The sequence below is a fragment of the Marmota monax genome, unplaced genomic scaffold (genome assembly GCF_021218885.2).
Source record: "Marmota monax isolate L192 unplaced genomic scaffold, Marmota_monax_Labrador192_F-V1.1 WCK01_AAM20220418_F8-fsc00105, whole genome shotgun sequence".
Lineage (NCBI taxonomy): Eukaryota > Metazoa > Chordata > Mammalia > Rodentia > Sciuridae > Marmota > Marmota monax.
Window position 1 is genome coordinate 1,398,860 of NW_026692947.1, and position 21,397 is coordinate 1,420,256.

Below are 21,397 nucleotides of genomic sequence, written 5' to 3' on the forward strand. Positions count from 1 at the left end.
CATGTGACACCATGCCTGGCAAGAAGGAGGTTTTTGCTTTATTTCTTTTCTTTCTGCTGTTGATGATATTTAAATCTTAGGTCTTCAGGTTGGAACTTTGTTATAGTAAAGAATATTCAAAGCAAAAACAAGACTTTCTTTGCTTTCTTGTCTTTCTCCTTTGTCAAGCCATGTTTCATTGGGATAGGGCTTCGACACTGTCTTGTTCTCTTTTGTCACCATCATCTAGTACCTGTCATACAGGATGGGTCAGTAAGATTTACTGAGCAAATAGGCTCTATTGGGTCATTGTTGGCATGGGACTCCAGGTAGTTGGTGCTGGGGGAATTTTTCATATTCCCAAGACACAGCTGCTTATAGAAGGTAAAAGCTTGATATTTTCCCATGCAATTCTAGGAAAAGAACTTCCAAGGGCCCCATCATCCCTGCAGCTCTTAGGACTTCTCATCCAACTGTGAAGTGGATTTGGAAAGCCTTCTTGAACTGGCGTGGTGAAGCACAGTGTGGGTGGTGTGAGCCGTGTGTCTTGGAGTGTGCACACATGTGCACGTGCATACTTGCCTGAGCACACAAGGGAACTGGGAGGCATTCCTGCATGTTTTTATAAATTGCCCCTTTCTTCTTTCTGCCCCTGTGGCTTGTTGGTAGGCCAGGGTGCAGAGTGGCCTCTAGTCTGGGCACACGGCCCAGGCGTGTTGGCATTCAGTGGCCTATTGTTTTCTGCCCCTTATATACATGGACAGAGGACTGGGGCTGGCACAGCTGCCTTCTTGGGGACCATTGTTTGTCTTCGCAACAGCAGCAATAGTAGTGGCAGCAGCAAAGCCTGAAGTGACACATTCTGCTTGGGATAGAACAGCCGTTCTGTCTTGGAGCTGTAGGCCTTGGAGTGGGGGTTGCTCAAGTGTCCCTTAATTTTGCTGTGTGGATGTTCTGAGGCCAGTAGCAAAGGGGGCTTCTCCTTCGAGGGGAATTGTGGGGGAGGGAAGATGCTCAGTGGTGTCATATCACACATAGGTCACAGTGGCAGGTGCTATCTATTAGCAGAGCCTCTTCTTTTCCTGAATTGGGGTGTGGATATCGCTTTCTCCCTTTCTCTGTCCTCTGGACATACTGACACACCACAGGACAAGAAAAGCACTTCCTTCAAAGCTGTCCTTGGAAGGAAGAAGCATGGAAGGGATCCAATCCATTTGTGGATTAGTCAAAATATGGGCTAGCTCATGAGTTCATGGACTACTGCACACTCGATGCTGGGATTCCGAATTCCCCCCAACTGGTAGGTGGGGAAGGTGATAATCTAGGGCCAAGAGCCATAGTCCTAGACTTACCCAGAAATGACTATAGAGACTCCACGCTGGGGCTCTATTTCTTTTGTTTCTCTGCCCCATCATCAAGCTCTTTGATAAGTCAGACAAACATTAATTTAGTTTTAGCCATGTGCCTAATTATGTGACCCTTTAGTATATTACTCACTGATTCTTAATTTCAGTTTCCTCTTCTGAGCAGTTGGGCTAATTAGAGATACCTTATAGATTAGGCTTGAGAATTAAATGAGATAATGTATATGCAAGTTTATATAATGTGTCCAGTAAACACAGTCACCCTTCCCAGAAGCGTCCAGAGAGGGTGCCTGAGGATGGGCTGCATTTTGTGCTATGCTGCCCACTCACTGAGAAAGTCAGGGTGGGAATCCAACTGGCTAGGTGTGCTTAGTGGGTGTCTTAGACTAATTCACATGTCTTAGAGGTCCCCTATGATGTGCTTGGTCCTTGGACAGAACAGCCCTGGAGTGGCCTACTTCTGGAACTTCATGGGTATCATAGGACTTTGCCTAGAGTTTCTAGAACAATCTGTTATGTTCCTTTCTACCCTTAGTTAGTGAGATTACTGAAGCAAAGTTTTGGGTGAAACATAGGTGACCTTCAGGGGCCTAACAGCCTCACTCCCCTTCCATCTTTGCTCCTGATTAGGTATCCAGAGAGCCATTTTACCTTAATAGGTAGTTCTTAGGTAAGGAACAAGTTCTAAGGACTATCAAGGAGTCTTTTGGATGCTACCTCTACCTAGTCTGCTTGCCTCATGGCTACCACTGCTAGCTTTTCTTTAAGACAGAAGGGGGCCAGATGCCTCTAGGAAGCAGTCTTGACAAGGGCTTTACCTTTGAGACTCAGAAATCCCTGGCAAAAACCAGGTGCCTGACATGACCTCTGCAGATCTTTCCCCCTAGTACCCTTGTAATCAGACTCCAAAATACACAAAACAAGAGAGCTTTGATGAGTGATGACCTAGGTGGCTTTTCTGTGCAGCCTTCTGTCGGCTTGAAACAATCCTCTGGTGCTCAGTTTCAGTTCAGGTGAGGTTACTGTAGTTCTGGGTGACGTTGTGGTTGTCAAGGGGGAGGCCTGGGGATGAAGAGGATGAACTGCCGGATCTCCCACAAAGGATCAGATATGAGTATGTTGCATACTGATAGCTATAGAAACAGAAAACCAAAATGAAGATGGGGCTAGATTATGGCTCCCAAGCTATGCCGAGGCAAAGCCAATTGCACCCTTACCCATCCTTGTTGCTTTAGCATTATGACCCCAGTACCAGATTTGCCACTGAGTTATTTGCAGCTCACCGTCATATCCTAATATACTTGGAGCTGAGCATGCCTACGGGGGGAAGGGATCAAAGAAATGGCTCCATTCTGACTGAGATGGCGCTTGGGACATAGCATCAGCAGGATCCACGCTGCAGGCCTTCTCTGAGCTGAAAAGCACTCTGGTGTTGGCAGGCTGCTTCCCGGGAGTGCCAGGTCTCTTGTCAGTAAAACATGCAGTGTTGCATTCAAGGCAGATCTGGTTGCATTTGGAGCTGCCATTGCTGCAGTTCCATAGAGACAGTGTGTGCTAGCCCTGTACAAGGACAGACTAGCCAGAAATCTGCCAGGCTAGAGCTTAATCAGTAATGTTTCTAGCTCTGACATAACAGCTGCTCTGAGGCATCTTCCATGAGGATGAAGCAGCAGAGATATAAATGGTATTTGTTGTGAAAAAGATCTCTTTCAAGTCAACTCTTTTTTTTTTTTTTAAAGCTATTTATTTATTTTGGTGCTGGGGTTCAGACCCAGGGCTTCACAAGTGCTAGTTATACCCCAGTTCCCAATTATATCCTGTGACATTAAAAACTATGAAATGATTGATGTTGAATGGTTTGCTTGCCCAGAAGTCATGGTGCTTGTTTCGTTCTTGATGGTCACCATTTGACAGGTCCCTTTCTACCACCATTAAAATATCCTGACCCTCATCTTAGTATATGAAGATGCTGAAAGACATTTTGAAATGATGGGGAAAAGTATGAAAAGTAAAGTTAGTCTGTCTGGGTTTGAACCCCTGATTTACTACTTACTAGCTTGTCTTCTTCAAAACTTGGTATTCTCATCTTTAAAATGGGAATATGGTAGTACCTACCTCATAAGGTCAATAATTTATTTGGACTCTTTTGCTAGAGGAGGATCCAAATTTTGGCACTATGTCAGAAACTCAGTAAAATGGTTAATAATTTTAGCTCTGAATATTATTATGTCCAATAAATATTTCTCCTAAATTATTCAGCAGATTTCTGATTCACAGTGTTCATCAATGGTCCATAAAGAGTTGGAGTTAGGGGATATGCCTCACATTATATGGCCAGTTTAGACTTTAGGCTTTTTGATGAAGGGCTTTGAATTCCCCAGGGGACAGGAAACAAGAAAATGATCAGGGTGTGCAGTATGTTTTTCAGGGATGTCCATCTGACTGTTTTCCTTTGTTTTGTGGCAGAGATCCGGGCTCAGCTCACAGAGCAAATGAAATGCCTGGACCAGCAGTGTGAGCTCCGGGTGCAGCTGTTGCAGGACCTGCAGGACTTCTTCCGGAAGAAGGCCGAGATTGAGATGGACTACTCCCGCAACCTGGAAAAGCTGGCAGAGCGCTTCCTGGCTAAGACACGTAGCACCAAGGACCAGCAATTCAAGTATGGACTCCATGGTTATGACCTTTGCTTTTAAAGTCCTTGAGAGTGGGATCTGGGGTGGAGGGAGACTGAAGATGCCACTTAGATCCAGTTGGATTCATGAGCCAATGACTTCAAATTGATCAAAAGCCTCAAGGACTTTCCCTTTTTCACATTAGTCTTACATGTAATGTGTAGTTCTCCATCTTGTAGAGATCTGACTAGAGGATGAGCCATGCTAATAACAGTAAACTTTTTTTGTAGTTCTAGGGATTGAACTCAGGTGTGCTCTACTGCTGAGTAAGTCCACATCCTTTTTACTTTTTATTTTGAGACAGGTTCTTACTAAGTTACTGAGGCTGGTGTTGAACTTATGTTCCTCAGCTTCTGCACCTGGCCAGTAAAGACTTTTATAGCCATTTCTATGTGTCAGTCATGGTTCTAAGGGCTTTGCATGTATGTCAGCTAACTGAATGCACATAATTTCATTTGTTTGGATTGTTATTACTCCTTGTTTACATGTGAGGAAGCTGAAACATAAAGAGTTTAAGAAAATTAATCCAGATCACATACACATATCCCTAATAAGTCGTAGAGCTGGAATTGAAATATAGGCTGGCTGGGTCCAGTTTCTGTACTCAACCATTTCATCAAACCATTTTTTAAAAAAATATGTTTATATGTATGGACCTTTATTTTATTCATTTATTTATACATGGTGCTGAGGATCGAACCTAGTGCCTCACACATGCTAGGCAAGCATTCTACCACTGAGCCATAGCCTCAGCCCTCATCAAACCATTTTTAATCATAAGAAATGAATGATATAGCCAAACAGCTAAATCTATGCAGTTACTAAGGTCTATTCCTTCTACATTTACAATCTTTTATGCACCTGACCCCTTTACTCTGTTCACATTGCTATTCTCTAGTTTAGAGCATCATCTTTTGATTGAATGATTGCAATACCTACTCTGTTATCCATAGCAGAGGTTTTCAAACCTGACTGCATCTCATAATTTCCTGGATAACTTTTTTTTAATATTCATTTATTTATATGCAGTGCTGAAAATCAAACCCAGGGCCTCACACATGCTGGGCAAGTGACCTACCATGAACCACAACCCCAGCCCTTTTTGGATAACTTTTTGCAGTTCTAGAGTGTGGTCTCCTATTCTAGAACAATTAAATGAGAATCTGAGGAGGGGGGCCTGGGTAATAGGATGATGTAAAAGCTTCCCATCCTGTGAAGAGCCACTATTGAGGTTCAAAGTCTACAGCTTCTCCCCATTCCAATCTGCTTTGTCCAGATATGATCAGATTTAGAATTACTGGAACACACTGAGGATTGAACCCAGTGCCTCACACATGCTAGGCAAGCGCTCTACCACTGAGCCACAACTGAGGATGAGACACTTTCTGTTGCAAAACTTTTAATGACTCCCTATCATCTGTGGTGTGGTCTTCCATCTGCATCATCTGGGTTGTTAGAAATTTAGGGCCTCAGGCCCCACCCTAGACTTACTCTAGAAGATCCTCAGGTGATTGGGGAGTCTGTTGAAATTCAGGAAATACTTCTTGGGCTGGGGTTGTAGCTCACTGGTAGAGTGCTTGCCTAGCACATGTGAGACACTGGGTTCCATCTCAGCACCACATTTAAATAAATAAAATAAAGGTATTGTGTCCATCTACAACTACAAATATTAAAAAAAAGAATAGAAGAAGTGCTTGTCTATTCACAAAAGCGCACACTTCTTGGTTTGTCCTTCAAGCCCCTCTACATCTGGCTCAATTAATGTTCCACCTTGTTTCTTGTTTCTGGTCCAGCATACATTAGCCAAATAGATCATTCACTCCAATGGGCGGCTCCTATCTGTTAATTGAGCTTATGAGCTCATTTTTCACATCTCTGTGTGTGTAAGTCATACCCAAGTCATGAGACCCATCTAAACTGCTCCCTAAGAAACATTAGTTATTCTCTCAGAAGAAAGAATATTCTCCATATACTAAATTCTTAAAACATTTTATTCGTTCTTAGGACATTCAGCACAGTCTACCTGTATCATCTTCTCTCAGTGGACTACACAATCTTGTTTTGATTCATTTTTCAGTGTCCCACTGTGTGTAGCAGAATATGTGGTATAAATAGATGCTGAGTAAATATTGTGGAATGAGTAAATGAATGAGAATTTTAAGAATTAATACCTAATAAATAAATCAGCTATTGTCATATTAAAAAAATAATTAATGCCAAGTCTATATTATTTCCCCTATTTTAAATTCTTCTATATTCTCCAAATAATAGAAGGCAGAAATTATCCTCTTTAAGCCAGCTTTGAGCAATGAATATGGAAATTAAGATGGAGAAGAATGTATGACACTCTCAATACCAGCCAGAATAAGATTTTCCTCCAGATGTTTTCTCCTATCAAAGTCCCTCATCTTTCCCCAATTCTGTTCTTTTTATGATAAGAGTCACATGTCTATCTCAACAGGAAAAAAATTAAAAACAAACAAAAAGATAAAAGATTCATCTGATAATAAAATATTATTTTAGTATATGATAAATGAAGATGTGGGGGAGGAATCATTTGCTTTAGAAAATGGTTTAAAGTTGGATTTATTTGGTTGGTGAGCTCCTCCTAAGTTTAAAATAGTATTTAATTTTTAGCATTATATCATATTCTCATTTAAGTACATTTATAAATTATAAATTAGGATACAGATGTGTTAATCTCTAAGTCTGACTTGCTTTAAGATCACATATAAGGAATAGGATGGTTTTTTTTTTCCCAAGACTCAAGAAAACTGATTCCCTTTTGATAAAGCTGGTACCTGTGTTATTTTTTTCTTATATAGCCAATGAATATTTACTAAGAGCCAGTTCTGTGTTCAGTATTGAACAAAGTATTGGAAGAGACAACAGAAGTGTATTGTATATATACATAGGGGGTCATATCTGGTTGGAAAGAAGAATTTTGAATATAGGAAGCAGAGGATAAAGCAATATGCTCTTCTTAAGAAATCTTTGGTGTTATGTAGGACATAGATATGATAAAAGATCAGAAATACATCTCAGAGATACAGGATCTAGAATATTCAGGAGAGTTTTTATGAAGCATGTAGGACTTAGGTTAGATTTTTAAAGGCAGATTTCTGTAGAAAAAGAGAACAGCATGAACAGGTGAGGGGAGACAGGGATACTTGGTGGTGAGTGAGTGTAGGGACTAGTGTGGGATCCAGGCAAGGTTCTTCTTACACATTCATTTAACTAATCCATTGCGTATTCCTTAAACTCCTTTATATGCCTTGGGATATAGCAGTGAATAAGCCCTACCCCGTCCATAAGGCACTTACAATAGAATGAGGAAATGGGCATTAATCAGATAACTCCATTAGGTATATAATTTAAAGTGGGGTAGGTATTAAGGGAAGAAAAAGTACAGGGTGGTACGAGAACCTAGAAGAGGGGGACTTCTCCACTCCTCTGTCCATCACATTATGGTGGTTTATACCAATAACTTCCCTCTGGTCTTAGTCTGAGTTAGTCTACATAATCAACATACCTTTTTATAAACCTACCGAGTACTGTGCACTGTGCTGATTCCTTTGGAGACTAAAATAAGCTTTGGAATTCTTACCTCAAAAGAAAGAGAGTTAGATTTTCTCCCCCTTACCAGGCAGGTAAAAAGATGGAACACCTGTAGGATAGTGTTGTCTGATGGAACTAGAAATGTTTCAAGTAGAAGACTGATAAAAGTTCTTCCCAGTGATTTCTTATCGATAATTTCATGTATAAGGCATCATGAGAGATGCAAAGATGTGATCCCCAAGCCCAGGAGCTTTCTATCTGTTAATTTCCTGTTTTTAAGTGATCAAATGTGGTCACGTGATAACAATTTCACATGGTACAGCCTAATAAAGAGTTGATACATACATATAAGTGCACTTAATATAGACAAGATGCTAAGAAGCTGGATAAGAGAGATCCAGTCAACACCCTACTTTCATACATGATTTATTCCTTAAGATAAGTCAAACAGGTGAAAGTCTAACTGCAGTTTTATGTGGAGCAGGTGGATTGTAATATTATAAGTACATATGTGAAATTCTGAATTATATTTCACCTGATAATTTTTCAGTATTTTGTACCTTATATTTTCTTCACAATTAAACCCACAACCTACCTGCTTAAACCCTTGAACATCTGAAGAGTCCCCGTGGCTGATTTCTACCCTTGTCTTATGTGTTGAGTCCTCTACTTCTCAATACAACACTAGGAAATAACACTTTCATTTTTCCATTTTCCACTCATTTTGTGTTGAGTAACCAAGGTGCTTGCATAGTACAAGCATTGCTGCATAGAGACACTTGCTGTTGAAATCAAACAGGCATTTGGCAAGTGACACCACCAGACCATACTTGACACATTTTTTGGCAACAGAAAATTTGGCCTTTTGTCACAGGAAAGGTATTTTAGGTATGTCTGATTTGGTTAACATATAAGCGTAGCTGCTGTAACAGACACTGAGTAATAACTTGCACATGATAGAGGTTTCCTTTCTCTGCATGTAATAGTTTGAGTGTTAGCTATCCAGAACTGTTTCAGGCTCCTTTTCCGTCTCCAGAGAGCTGTCCTTGTCTGTATGACTCAAGATGGCTCACTGCCACTATATCCCCATTCAGACCAGCTGGAAAGGCAACAGGGCAAAGGGAAAATATGTCTTTATTCTTTAAAGATGCAGTCTGGAAGTGGCACATACATGCCTTCAGCTTACACCCTGGGGGCCAGACTTGGTCACGTGGTTATGCTGAATTGCAAGGGAGGCTGGGAAATGTAGTTATTGCTCTGAGTGATTAGAAAGCAGAGTTTTCTATTAATATATAAAAGTAGGGGAAATGTATTGGAGAAAAGTTAGCAGTATCTGCCACAATATTCATCTGTGATCTGTGAAAGGGCAGGTGCACAAAAGAACATGGCCACCCAGCCATATAAAGGGCTTTGTTCTGGTTGGAGGACTAGGGAGAACTTCATGAAGGTGAAGTTCAATGTATAAGAAATGGAAAAATGAAAGTGCCAATACTAGGTATTGATCTTATAAGTTCCCTATAATTGAGACAATGCAGAAGTTGTAAAAGGAGGATGAAAAAATGAGAAAGAAGCATTTTAGACAGAAAGGTGTTAGTAAAGGCCCAGAGGTGTAAAAAACTCAAAGCAGGTGGACAATTTACCTGCTTTGTTGAAGAACAAGAATCATCAACATGATAGTGAAATTAACCCGGAAAAGTTGGTAGGACTCTGGAGATTTCAGAGGTTTATGAATACCATGTGATGGGGTTTGGGTTTTATTCTGTCAGCATAGGGGAGCCATTGATAATTTTTGAGCAAGGCGCATAATGATGGATGTGCTTTAGAAAGGTTACTATGGCAACAATGCATATGCTCAATTGCAGTGGAGAGACTGGAGGAGGAAGACCTGTTATTAAGGTATGGCTGCCCAGTAGTGAGGTTAATGTGGACCGAAACTCAAGTCATGTCCTTGGAAATAGAAAAAATGGAGCCAAATGTGAGGGCAGTAATCAACTGAAGTCCAAGAAGCTGGGCCAGAGAAAGGACTCTTGGTTTCCTGGATCTCTGGAGTGGCGATTGTATTTTCATTCAGCCATTAAACTGTAGCCTTGATTTTGCTGACTCTAGGACTGGTCCCAGAATAGTTCATTCTCTGCCCAGAGCATCTCAGCGGGCACTCATCACCTCCCCTGTAGCTGTAGCAGCTGTTGGCCCAGCAATGCCATGAATTTGTCTCTCTGTGCTGCCAGGAGAGCAGCTGCCAGCAGCAGCTCTGGACAGACACGTCTCAGGGCCATGGAAATTATTCTACTTGGGATGGGACAGGTTGACCAGGGCTGAATGCAGTCCATATGGACTCATACCACCCTTTTCCAGGCCAGTTTCTCACCCTGCTTCCATTGCAGCCTCTCATCCGGGGTTAGGTTGGGCATTCTGTTGCAGTTTTAAGTGACTGCATTGAGGGACAAATGTTGCGGAACTGCTTTTTTTCATCTTCTCTTGAACAACTTCTTCCCCTGGAAACCATTATCCTGTCGCTCTTTTGGCTTTGCTGCTTCTTCTGCTTTGCTTCTGCTCACCTTTTGTCCTCTCCCACACTGGCTCAGTGCAGACAGCCTCATTAAAGCCTACACAGCTTCGACTCCATGGCAAAGCCTGACCCAATGGTCCCATCCCTCTTTCTCTCCCAGAGAAACAGTGAGAGATGCTGCACACAGAACTGTACCAATTATTCAATTCTGCCTTCTTCTGTTTTAAGATAGGTAACATGGCTTCCCCATCCTTGAGACTCTGTTAATGTCTGAAATTCTGTCAGCCTGTTTGATTAAGAGCAGAGATAAAATATTATGTGAGGGTAGGAAGCCTTTCTAGGGAAAATGTTCTTGCAATTTCTTTGGCTCCTTGAAGAGCATAAATGTATTCCTATTTGTTGCTGAGCCTTTGATTGTCTCTTTTAAGTGGAATCTGTGTTAATATTACGCAGCAGGATTCTAATTGATAATGCACTGGTTGCTTTTTTTTTTCTTTTTTACATAGACTTGCTGTAAATTACCTTTCAGACAGCTCACTTGGTTTTGATCTCTTACTTTTAATAGCTCATTTCTTTGTTTTATTTTGAGGTAGCTTTTTTTTTTCTATTGCATTTTTAGAGAAATACTTCTATGTTGCTCTCCTGCTGTGTTCCTTGCAGAGGTCTCATGCTATTTGATAACCCACTGTCAACATCTTTTCTTTCTCCTGCTTTTCCTTCTCCTCAACAAATATTTGTTGAACATTTTAAAGGTCTTATTCTATATTCTTATAGGAGGGAGTCACAGAAGTAAAAATAGTGGTTCTTTCCCATTCAGATTTGTTACTAAATCAGGAAGAAATCATATCTGAATGCAAGAACACAAATCTTCAGTGTAAGGCTATATGTGGTAGCATCAAGTACGTGCTACCGAAGAAAGGATGCATAGTTGCTGTGATCAGGAAACTTCAGCTAGGAAATGGGATTTGATCCAGGCTCAGAAGAGACAGATAGGATCTCTTTTTTCCCCTCACATGTTTTTATGGGTGCACTATTGTTGTACATAATGGTGGGATTTGTTGTTAAGTATTCATGCATGTGCACAATATTACAATATAATTTGGTCAGTATCATTCCCCAGTATTTCCCATGGCAAAGCTTGACCCGTGATCCCATCTTTCTCTTTTTTGTGCCAGAGAAACAGTGAGAAACAGTGTCCTCCTTCCCCTTCATCCCTTTCTTCTATTCCTCAGATCTCCCTTCAATTTTCATGAGAACAGGATCTTGATAGATGGAAAGAAAGGCAGGGGAAGTTGTTCTGGACACAAGGGGCACAGCTGGAGGAAAATTCACAGCTCTTTGGGGTATTAGGACTACACTGGTTTGGCTGGGGTACAAGTGGATATGGAGGAATTGGGCACAGGGAGGTACATCATGCAAAGCCCTGGCTCTTGACCGAGAGATCTGGTCCTATGTCGTGGACACCGGAAAGCATTGAAACTTTGAATAACTTATTGTCCAGGCTTAGGTATGAACTCTGCTTAAGGAAGATTAACCTGGTGATAGTTTGTTAAGTGACAAGAAATTTGAGACAGGAAAACCAGTTATGGCAGTAGATAATAAGGATCTAAATTAGGGTAGGATGGTAGGAATGGAAAGAATAGGAATTTATCCTTCCGTCCTCTTAGTGAATATGTATTATGCTCTGACCCTGTGCCAGACACATGCCAGGCAAGACAGATACTGCTCTCTGCACTCCTGGAGCTTACAGTCTAGAGACAGATGGACAGCACCTGGTGTAGGAAGCACCTCCAGGAATTGCTGACTGATGGGATTCAGATTTCAGTGAGCTTAGAAACACAAAAGAAAGAGATCCAGGGAATTTATTTTTAGATTTTAGTGCCTAGTAAATTAATGGTACCTTAACAGAAATACAGAAGTGAGAAGAAGGAATCGGTTTTGAAGGACTAGGATATGAGAAATTTGGTTTTTGGAAGTTAAGTTTTAAAATGCATGGAGGATATTGAAGCAAGTGTTTTTAGTAATTGACAGAAAATGAACAGCTATATGCAGTGCTTAAAGAGAGGTCAGGATTGTTGGAAGAGATTTGGGTAGTTTTAAAGAGGTGATATTTGAGACTGAAAATGTTTGTAATTTCCAACAGTGAAGAAACTCAGAAAGAAAAAGGGGGAGATTTCCTTTGTATTGTCAGTTTTATTCAGATTTCAGAGAGTAGAGAGGAATTTAAAAACATATATATTTATAGTGATTTATTCAGCACACATTTTTGGGACCTAATTATGTACTAGATATCGATCTAGGTTCTGGGAATAGAAAGAACAAGATAATGTCCTATTCTCATCAATTTTAAATTAACAGTATATTAAGGGGGTACAATGAAAAATAAATCTGCTTAATTATTTGTTCATGAGTTGTATTATTGTTGGGATTTGGGGGAACAGGACTTAGCTATCTCAAGAATCTTGTAGACATTCAACCTGCAATACTCCTTTCAGTGGGAGGTTAGCCACAATTAATTAAAGAGAAATTATTGTAGAGTCCATGTTCTTGGCCTTAGGCCCAGTATTTGAACTTGCACAGTATCAGCATTTATGACACCTACTGCTGATGGATTCCTTCTCTGGAGTTGAGTTCAGAGTTGTTCACCAGTCTCACGGGATAGCTCTGGGTTGAAAAGCACAGAGTCAATTGGCTATGGAGAATGTTATAGCTGTGGTTGCAAATCAGAACAGGGTGGAAGACCAGAAAGTTCCTCTTTTTGAGTATGGGATGACCTTAAGAGGAGAAGTAAGAAGAAGCATGAAATTACCAGAAAGGAGAACCCCTGACTTGCTGGGTCCAGTGTGTCATTCATTCATTTTGGACATATTTGGAAGCTGTTTGTTCCCTCTGGGAGGGTTTTGCCCAGATGTAACATCTGGAATTGAACAAGGTTTGGCCTCCCTTCCCCGTGGCTCAACCTACTCTTATTGAGAAACTAACAAACGGTCCCTTGGTGTGTTTTTCACTGGCCCAGGCTGCATAGAACCTTTGGTGGTGGTTGGGTCTTTTTTGAAGGAAGAGTTGGGAGGGCTCCTCACACATGGGTAAAAAGTCAGAGGAAAGACACGCAAGAAAACAGTTTGTGGATCAGCAGTACAGGGTGGTAGACAGTCTTTAGAACAAAGAAAGATCCAGTTGAAAGCTCCTTGGGAAACTTCGTGACTTAGTAGAAAGAGCTCAGAGTTTTGAGCCAGACAGACTTGAGTCTGAAACCTGTCTCTTCCACTCATAGCTGTGTGACCTTGAGTGTGTTGCCTTAAGCCTCTGTTTTCTCATCTATGAAATGTGGATAGTAATACTTACCTTGAAATGTCATGCTAAGAATTAGATATCATGTATGTAAAGCATCAGTCTGATCCCTATAACTTAATAGACACTGAATAAAAGGTAGCTGATATATCAACACTGTGAGCCGGGCTTGGTGACTCATGCCTGTAATCCCAGAGGCTTTATGCCAGTAGCCTCATCTCATCATTTTAGGTTAGGGAATGATAGAAGGCCAGGAAGAAGCAAAACATGCTTTTATGAGCAATTGGGAGGATGTTGGGAACTCATGAGGCTTTCTGTGTCTCCTAAGATCTGGCAGTGGAATGTCAGGAGGCTGAGGCAGGAGGATCGTAAGTTCTAGGCCAGCCTCAGCAACTTAGCAACTTAGTGAGACCCTGTCTGAAAATAAAAAATAAAAAGGGATGGGAATATGGTTCAGTGGTTAAACACCTCTAGTTTCAATCCCTGGTATTAAAAAAAAAAAAAAAAATCAATACTGAAAGGAGTAGCATGATAGTTAAGGTCACAGTTTCTGGAACCAGATTTCTTAGGTTCATGATCCTAGATTTCAATACTTACTATGTTACTGCAGATGAAGGTTCTTTATCACCTCAGTTTCTTCATTTGCAAATTGATGATAATAACAGAACCTGCCTCACGGGGTTTTTATGCTGATTAAGTGGATTAATGTATGTGAAAACCTTAGGACAGCACTTGGCACTTGGTAAATGTACATAGTAGCAATACTTACTCTCATCCCCAGGAGTAGAGAATGAGCATAGCTAAGGTAGGTAAAACATTAGATTCATTAGTTATTTTCAGTTTAGAGTTAACCTTTCCTAAGCCTGGCTAGGTAATATGTCCATCTCCATTTTTCTTAGAGACCCCTGTGGGCCCATTGGAATGACAAACTCATCCACTCTCCTGAATTTTATGGTACGGATCCCTTGGACAGGTCATACTCAATTTTGTGACTCTAAATAATTATATGCCAGTCCCTATTAAAAACTCAGCAGTTGTATATTTTGTCTTTCAAGGTGTCATATAGTTCAACTCTGGTATTTCTGGTATGTTACTTTTAATTTAGCCTCATTATTATCAAAAGGGGGAAATTTGTCATACAGCCACCCTCTGGTTTCCTTGTCCTCTTGGAATCAATAGTTAGCCCTCTTGCCAAATTGGTGGTGTTTATATAAAGATATAGTACAACTCAGTCAAAGAAGGCCAGTCCTGTTGAGCCTCCTGTAATGTCTGCCATTGAGATCAGCAGGCCACTGTAGTATAAGCCTCACCCATGGGCACAACAGAATGTGAAATACTGGGTTGTTGGTTTCATGAGGCCAAACAAAAGCTCCCAAGCTTCTGCACAAGTGGCCTTATCTCATCATTTTAGGTTAGGGAATGTTGAAGGAATTGCAGAAGCAAAACATGCTTTTATGAGCAATTGGGAGGATGTTGGGGACTCCTGAGGCTTCCTGTGTCTCCTAGGATCTGGCAGTAGAATGCCAGCAGGCTTTCAGCTCCATGGTGTAAAGATAGTGTTGAGCATGTCCTTTGTGCTGGGGTGTGGGGAGTGTATAGTATTCATTTTCTCTGCTCCTGTGAGCCCCATAATAATTCTATGACAGACACCGGAAGCAATGTGTGGCTGGTTCTTGGAGTCTTTAATTCTTAGGAATTTGTGGCCAATTAAATGAATTGTCTTTGATTTAGTTCTTTTTTAGAGGCCAAAGCATGTCATCTTATTGGGAGCTGACTGTTTTGAGTGGGAGGGTTTAGAAGATAAGAGGAGAATACTGTCTCTTCTGTACAGACTTTTGTCATTGAAATGGGAAAAATCAGGCAGGCTGAGAGAGAATAATAAGAATACAGGCGCACATGAATCTAAAAATAGGACCCCATTTAAAAGAGGTTCCAGTAATTCCTGGGAAGCCAGGGAAGGTGGAGTCCTCAGGAAGAACTCATGCTTGGCTCAATCGGAAAGATAAAAGATAGCACGGTTGATGTTCTCAATTAGATTTGGTCCCCTGTTAATTGAAGTAAAGACTTTAATATCTAATTCTTACACTGCACCAAAGTATCACGCTGTGAGGAGAAATAGAGTCATATGGGAAGGGCTCAGTGTTAATGAAGGATTTAGGGAGAATGAGAAAAAGTAAGGTTTGGATTTTTCAGGATCATTTTTTTTTTTTCTGCTAGCTCCTGCTTCTACCTCCCTCCTGTCATTGCTCCTGAGGTTTTCAATTCAGGGAGGATGAATCAGCCCCAGATCTGCTTCCTAACATATTTTGGGTACAGCTGGTGAAAGAACCCGGATTAGAAAATGAATCAAACAAACTAGGATTATCATTGAGGATGCTGAGCTGTGTTTGCCAATTTCTGCTTAAGCAGTGGAGACAGGGCATCCTTGCATGAAATTCAGACATCTCTCTGGCAGCCTTGAGCTGAAGTCGAGGTTGCAGAGCAAGTCTGGCAGCTCTCAGTCTGAACCCTCGTAAACAACAGCTGTTCAGAACGAAGTTCTGGGGCTAAGGATAGGGGTTTCTGTTGATGTTTGAAATTCTTTGAATTTATAGGCAGCATCTAGGGGATTTATCAAAAGGAGGAAGTTGTACAGGATTGGGGCAGTGTACAGGTGGAAATGATGCCTCTCGCAGACTTCCTTGGAAACAAAGCACAGGCTATAGAGTGGACTCTGAATGGAAAGCGAAGGGACCCCAGGGAGGCAGGCACAGTAAAGACACGCCAAGCTTCTAAGGTGTATTGACTTCCTGGACTCCTTCCCTCCTGCTCCCGCTTTTGTACATGTTCTAAATCAGATGTCTGGTAATGTGTGGAAATATGAGCCTTCCTCATCACAGAGTCCCAAACACATATGCATGCAGGTGCGTAACATAGTCTCTTTTATCAGCACCTCCCAAAGAAGTCCAGGTTCTTATGATATTCTGATTATGAGATATTGTTACGGGCTTTGTGTTGGATTTTAAGCCTTGTGTTTACTAAATGTCAATTATGCCATTACTTCATTAATTGGAGGTAGCTCAGTATAGTATGGCTAATAAAAATTTCCTAAAAGTGCTATCCCTTTTTCCTCTCTCCCTTCTATTTTTTTTTAATTAACAATTTTTAAGTGATGCTGGGGCTCAGACCCATAGATTTGTGCATACTAAGCAGGTGCTCAACCATTGAGCCACACTGCCATCCTGAATACTGCTTCTTCTTTATCTTCATCCCCAGACTCTAAGCCATATATTGAGTTTCCAGCCAGATGATGAGCGTTTAGGAAATGTACACTTTGCAACATAGTTAGGGAAGCCATAATGAAAAATACCTATGTAATATATCTTTAGTAGGCTTCCTTGGTACTAAATTAAAGAAAACTTTGTGATTGTTGCCTTTAATCAAATGAGGGGTGGGGGATAATTAATCAGGTCTGAGCAAATTTTCATTTCACTCAAATTAGCCAGAAACAACTGGTTTGAACATCTCTGATAAAATCATTTATTGTTTTGGAGGCTAAGAACATCTTTATATTATTACTCCTTTGGAAAACAAATCTACTCCTAGTCATTTTGCCCATTAGTGTGGAAAGTTAGTGAACACCAATCCTGATGTGTGAGATCATTCAGCAAACTTTTTTTCCCCCCATGCTGGGGATTGAACCCAGGGCCTTACACATGCTAGGCAAGTTCTCTATCACTGAGTTAAATCCCCAGCCCTCAGCAAACATTTATTGAACATCTATTCTATGCTATAGGTGTGCTAGGAATTAAATATACGCTGAAGAAGAAGCCATAATTCTAGTTCATGAAGGTTGCTATTTAAAGTAAAATAGTTTCAATTTGTGCCTGTATGTGTGTGTGTTCTGATAATCCATAAGAGTTCAAGGTCAAAGAACCAGAATTGTTGATTGACGCTTGTAGTCACTTGTAGTACATGAGATTTAGTAATAAATACTGAACTTCATTCTCATCTTCAACTATGACCAACAGGTTCTGCTCAGGTTCTGGGGTCATAGAGAGGACCAAGCCCTGCCCTCAGGAGGCTCCTGGTGTCATGTGGAATACAGAGGTTTAAATAAAAAAGAACATAAAGTAGCATATACTTATTGTTAAAGAGAAATGGGGGAAATGACTTCCTTTTCCTCCGGAAGAGAATCTTTCAAATAAAAATTTGCTTTAAATTTTAACACAATTGTAGACTTACAGAAAAATTTCAATAGTACAAAGAATTTTCATATGCCATTTTACAAATTGCCCCCAAATGTTAACATATCACTGCATTTGCTTTATACTTTTCTCTATATACACGACCCACAGACTTATTTTGTTTTTTTGCAATGCTTGTACGTTGCAGACATGATTGCCCTTACATCCGTACATATGTATGTATTTACCAAAAAGAAGGATATTTTCTTATAAAGTCACGTTTCTGTTATCAAAATAAGGACATGAAGATTGGCACAATAATATTGTCTAATTCATAGACATACATATTTTTCCAGTTGTTTCAAAAGCATCTTTTGAGGCAAAGGAAGATTCAAGATTATGCAATTCATTCAGTTGTTTTTAGGTTCCTTTAATGTGCAGTGATTTTCAAATTTTCCTTTGTATTTCATGACACTGACATTTTTTGGAGCACTCAGCCCAATTATTTTATGTGTCCCTAAATTTGATATTTCTATTAATTATTAATATTACCTTATGATAAGATTTAGGTTGTAGACGTCTGGCAGGAAGCCATGGGGGTCATTTCTTAGGCTTGTAAGTGCAGCCTAGTAGAACTCATTGCTGATGATTTCTCCTATTACTGGTGATGTTAACTTTGACCATTTGGCTAAAAGTGGGATCTACCAGGTTGCTTCACTGAAAAGTCAATTCTGTTCTGTGCTTTGTAAATTAAGCATATATTGTGGAGAGATACTTTGAGACCATGTGTGAATACCAGGTACTGTAAAGCCCTTCACTTCCCTCGTTTTAGCATCCATTGATAATCCTTGTTTGAGTCAAGTATTATTACAGTGGTTACCAAATAGTCATTTTTCCAGTTATCATCATTCCTTCTACATTTATCAATTGGAATTTTATAGTAAAAAAGAGATTTCCCATCACCCCCATTTTTTTGGGGGGGGGGGTCCTGGTTGGTTGTTTCTATCAATGTGAACTTGTGAATTTTATTTTATTCAACAGGCTGTAATCCTTTACCATCTTTATTTACTTTAATATTCATATGGTTCCAGATTTGCTCACTGGTGTCCCATCAAGATGGCTCCCAAGTCCTTTTGACATGAGTCATGTCATTTCTTTGAGTACTTCCTTAATTTCTAGCACAAGATGTTCCAAGTTCATCTTGTACTTTTCTTGCTTTGGCTCTGGAGTCAGCCTTTTTTTCAGAGAGCTTTGGTTGCTTTTGTGTGGTAGGGTATTTAGAAACTATGGGTGCTGAGTGTGTTATTTGTTACTGGACTACTATTACTTTTAGCCCCTCTCAGCAGACAGGTAGTAGTTAGATGTATGCATACCCCTGCCCCATGTACTTCTATGCCCACATCTCTTTCTATCTATATATATGTGCTCCTCAACTTAGATGGAATTCCACCCTGATAAACCCATGGTAAACTGAAAATAAGTCAAAACTACATTTAGTGCATCCAACTTACTGAATATCATCACTTAGCAACCGAGTACACTGTGGAATATCTGTTGTTTGTACTCATGATCTCTCATGGCTGACAAGGAATGACGGCTCTCTGCTGCTGTCCAGAATCACCACAGAGAATTATATCACATAATAATATATCACATAAAGCTAGCCTGCAAAAAGATCAAAATTCAGAATTTAAAGTATAGTTTCAACTGAATGTATATTGCTCTCATACCACTGTGAAGTCAAAAAAATCCCAATAAGTTGAACCATCATTAATTCAGATACTGTATTTATAAATATTAAAACCTGTGAGTTCACAAAATATCTTTGATTTCACTCAAATGCCATGTTACATTTAATTTTCTCCCCTTTCCATGTTTGTAACTGTTTTCTGAACAGTGAGAAAAAGTCTCCTCTTATGCATAATATTTTCAATTAGTTGCTTAGTCTTAGACTGTATAGAGCATAGTTTCAAACTTGCTAACCTATGCCTCTGGAAAAAACTTATGGATTTTAATACTGGTTTATAGTAATTTTTGTTTTCAACCTTGAGGGAGAAAACAGTGTTCAAAAGTTAGTTCATAAGGTCTTTCTAAACCCCAGAAGTTCAGTTTGGCTTGCTTGTTCTTTCTTTCTATCTATCCATCCATCCACCCATTCATCCATCCATCCTGGGAATCAAATCCAGGAATGTTCTACCTCTGAGTTAAATCCCCAGTTCTTTTAATTTTATTTCAAAACTGGGTCTTGCTAAGTTGCTCAGGTGGGTTTGCTTGAATTTGAGATCCTCCTGCCTGAGCCTTTCCAGTCACTGGGATTCCAAGGTGTATGTATTGTATGCCTGGCTGCTATAATATCTGTTTGAAGTACAATTTGGTTTATTTATTTGTATTTATTTATTTTTTTCCTTCCAGAACAAGCTTTTGCCTAATCCATTCTATTGACTAGAGATTGGCCTCAGGAGAAGTGAGGGACCTGCTTATCCACAAATTAAATCAGGGCATTAACAGAAGTCAGTGCTGGGATCATAGGCCAGATGAGGAATGTGCTCTGCAGACCCTCCTATAGACATTTCCCCTTGTTCCTGGGTCAACCCTAACTCTGGGCAAATCATGCTGCAAGTGAGAACCCTTGCCCATTTCTACCAAGTTGTCTACTTTCTCACATTCTCCCTGCCATTCTGGTGATCACTCCTTTGCATTTAGGGAACCCAGGATCCAGCTGTCATGTCAGCCCTGGGCTATGATTGGGCAGACTGTTTCCACTTTTGTAACATGCTGACTTAAGACCTTTGGATGATCTTGGTCTGTTCCCTTGGGGTGAAGTCCTAGGGCATTGTTCACGGACATCCAACCTTGCAGAATGTTAGACCTGTTACTAGACTGTTTTCTGTCTCCCTGTTCTGACACCCTGCTATTTCATTGGTTGACTTTATTTACTCAGATGCTTTGACCCTTCTAAAACTCCTTTATATCAATTCTGACCTGGCCGTCTTCTCCTTTCTGTCTGGGAATGGCTTCCAGATTCCCCGCTTATCCTTCATACTCCATCTCCCACTCACTCATTTTATTTCTCTTTCCTCTAGACACATATAACCTGGTCAGTGCTGCTAATTCCAGCTGTTCTGAATCTTGCCTACAGCTTAAGTTCAAAAACAGATGGGCCCAAAGCTTCCTAGATTCTGTGCCAATTTCCATTGCATGAAAACAAATTACTGAAAAGCATCAGGAAATTTTAGAATAGTTTTGAGGTTTGAGTCTGTGTCTTCCCCCTCCATTCCTCTATTCACCCCATCCCCTTCTCCATATACCTTGTCCCTTTATATCACTTCTTTGTATGCCTCCCTTGGCAAAGGCTGGTTTCTAAAACTTTTATCCCTATTTAACTCTATGTGTTGATAGGTTTAACCAATGAGGTGGTACTCTGCTGTCATATATACCTAATTGAAATAAATTTTTAAAAAGAATAATTTAGAGGAAGTTACATCTGAACTGGATTTCCAAAAAACAGAGTTATATTAGCAAACAAAGAGTTATATTAGCAAAGATTCAAGGGCAGTATTTCAGAAAGAGGGAAAGGTATGTATGCAAAGAAATGGATTCAAACAGCATTTTGGCATAGAATTAAAAGTAGTTTGTGTTGATATGACAAAAAAGGAGAATGAGAAAAATATCAAGGGTAGAAAGATGAGCAGGCGCAGATCATGAGAATCCTTCCTGCAGTACAGACAAACCTGGACTTAAATGTATTACACATGTAAAAGCATAGAAAAGTTCCACACAGTAATGTAGGAAAGATGATTGGGGAATAGTAAGTTTGGATACAGGGAAACCATTTAAAATGTTACAGCCATGTTGTCA

General features: G+C 40.2%; 1 protein-coding gene across 4 annotated transcripts in view; it reads left to right on the plus strand.

The window, feature by feature from the left end:
* Srgap2 (SLIT-ROBO Rho GTPase activating protein 2) overlaps positions 1-21,397 on the plus strand; it is a 249,768-nt gene that overhangs the window by 96,029 nt on the left and 132,342 nt on the right. For all 4 annotated transcript variants that reach the window (XM_046452154.2, XM_046452157.2, XM_046452158.2 and 1 more), the window contains exon 3: positions 3,810-4,002. In XM_046452154.2, the coding sequence (XP_046308110.1) occupies positions 3,810-4,002 (193 nt within the window). The remainder of the gene's footprint in view (positions 1-3,809; positions 4,003-21,397) is intronic.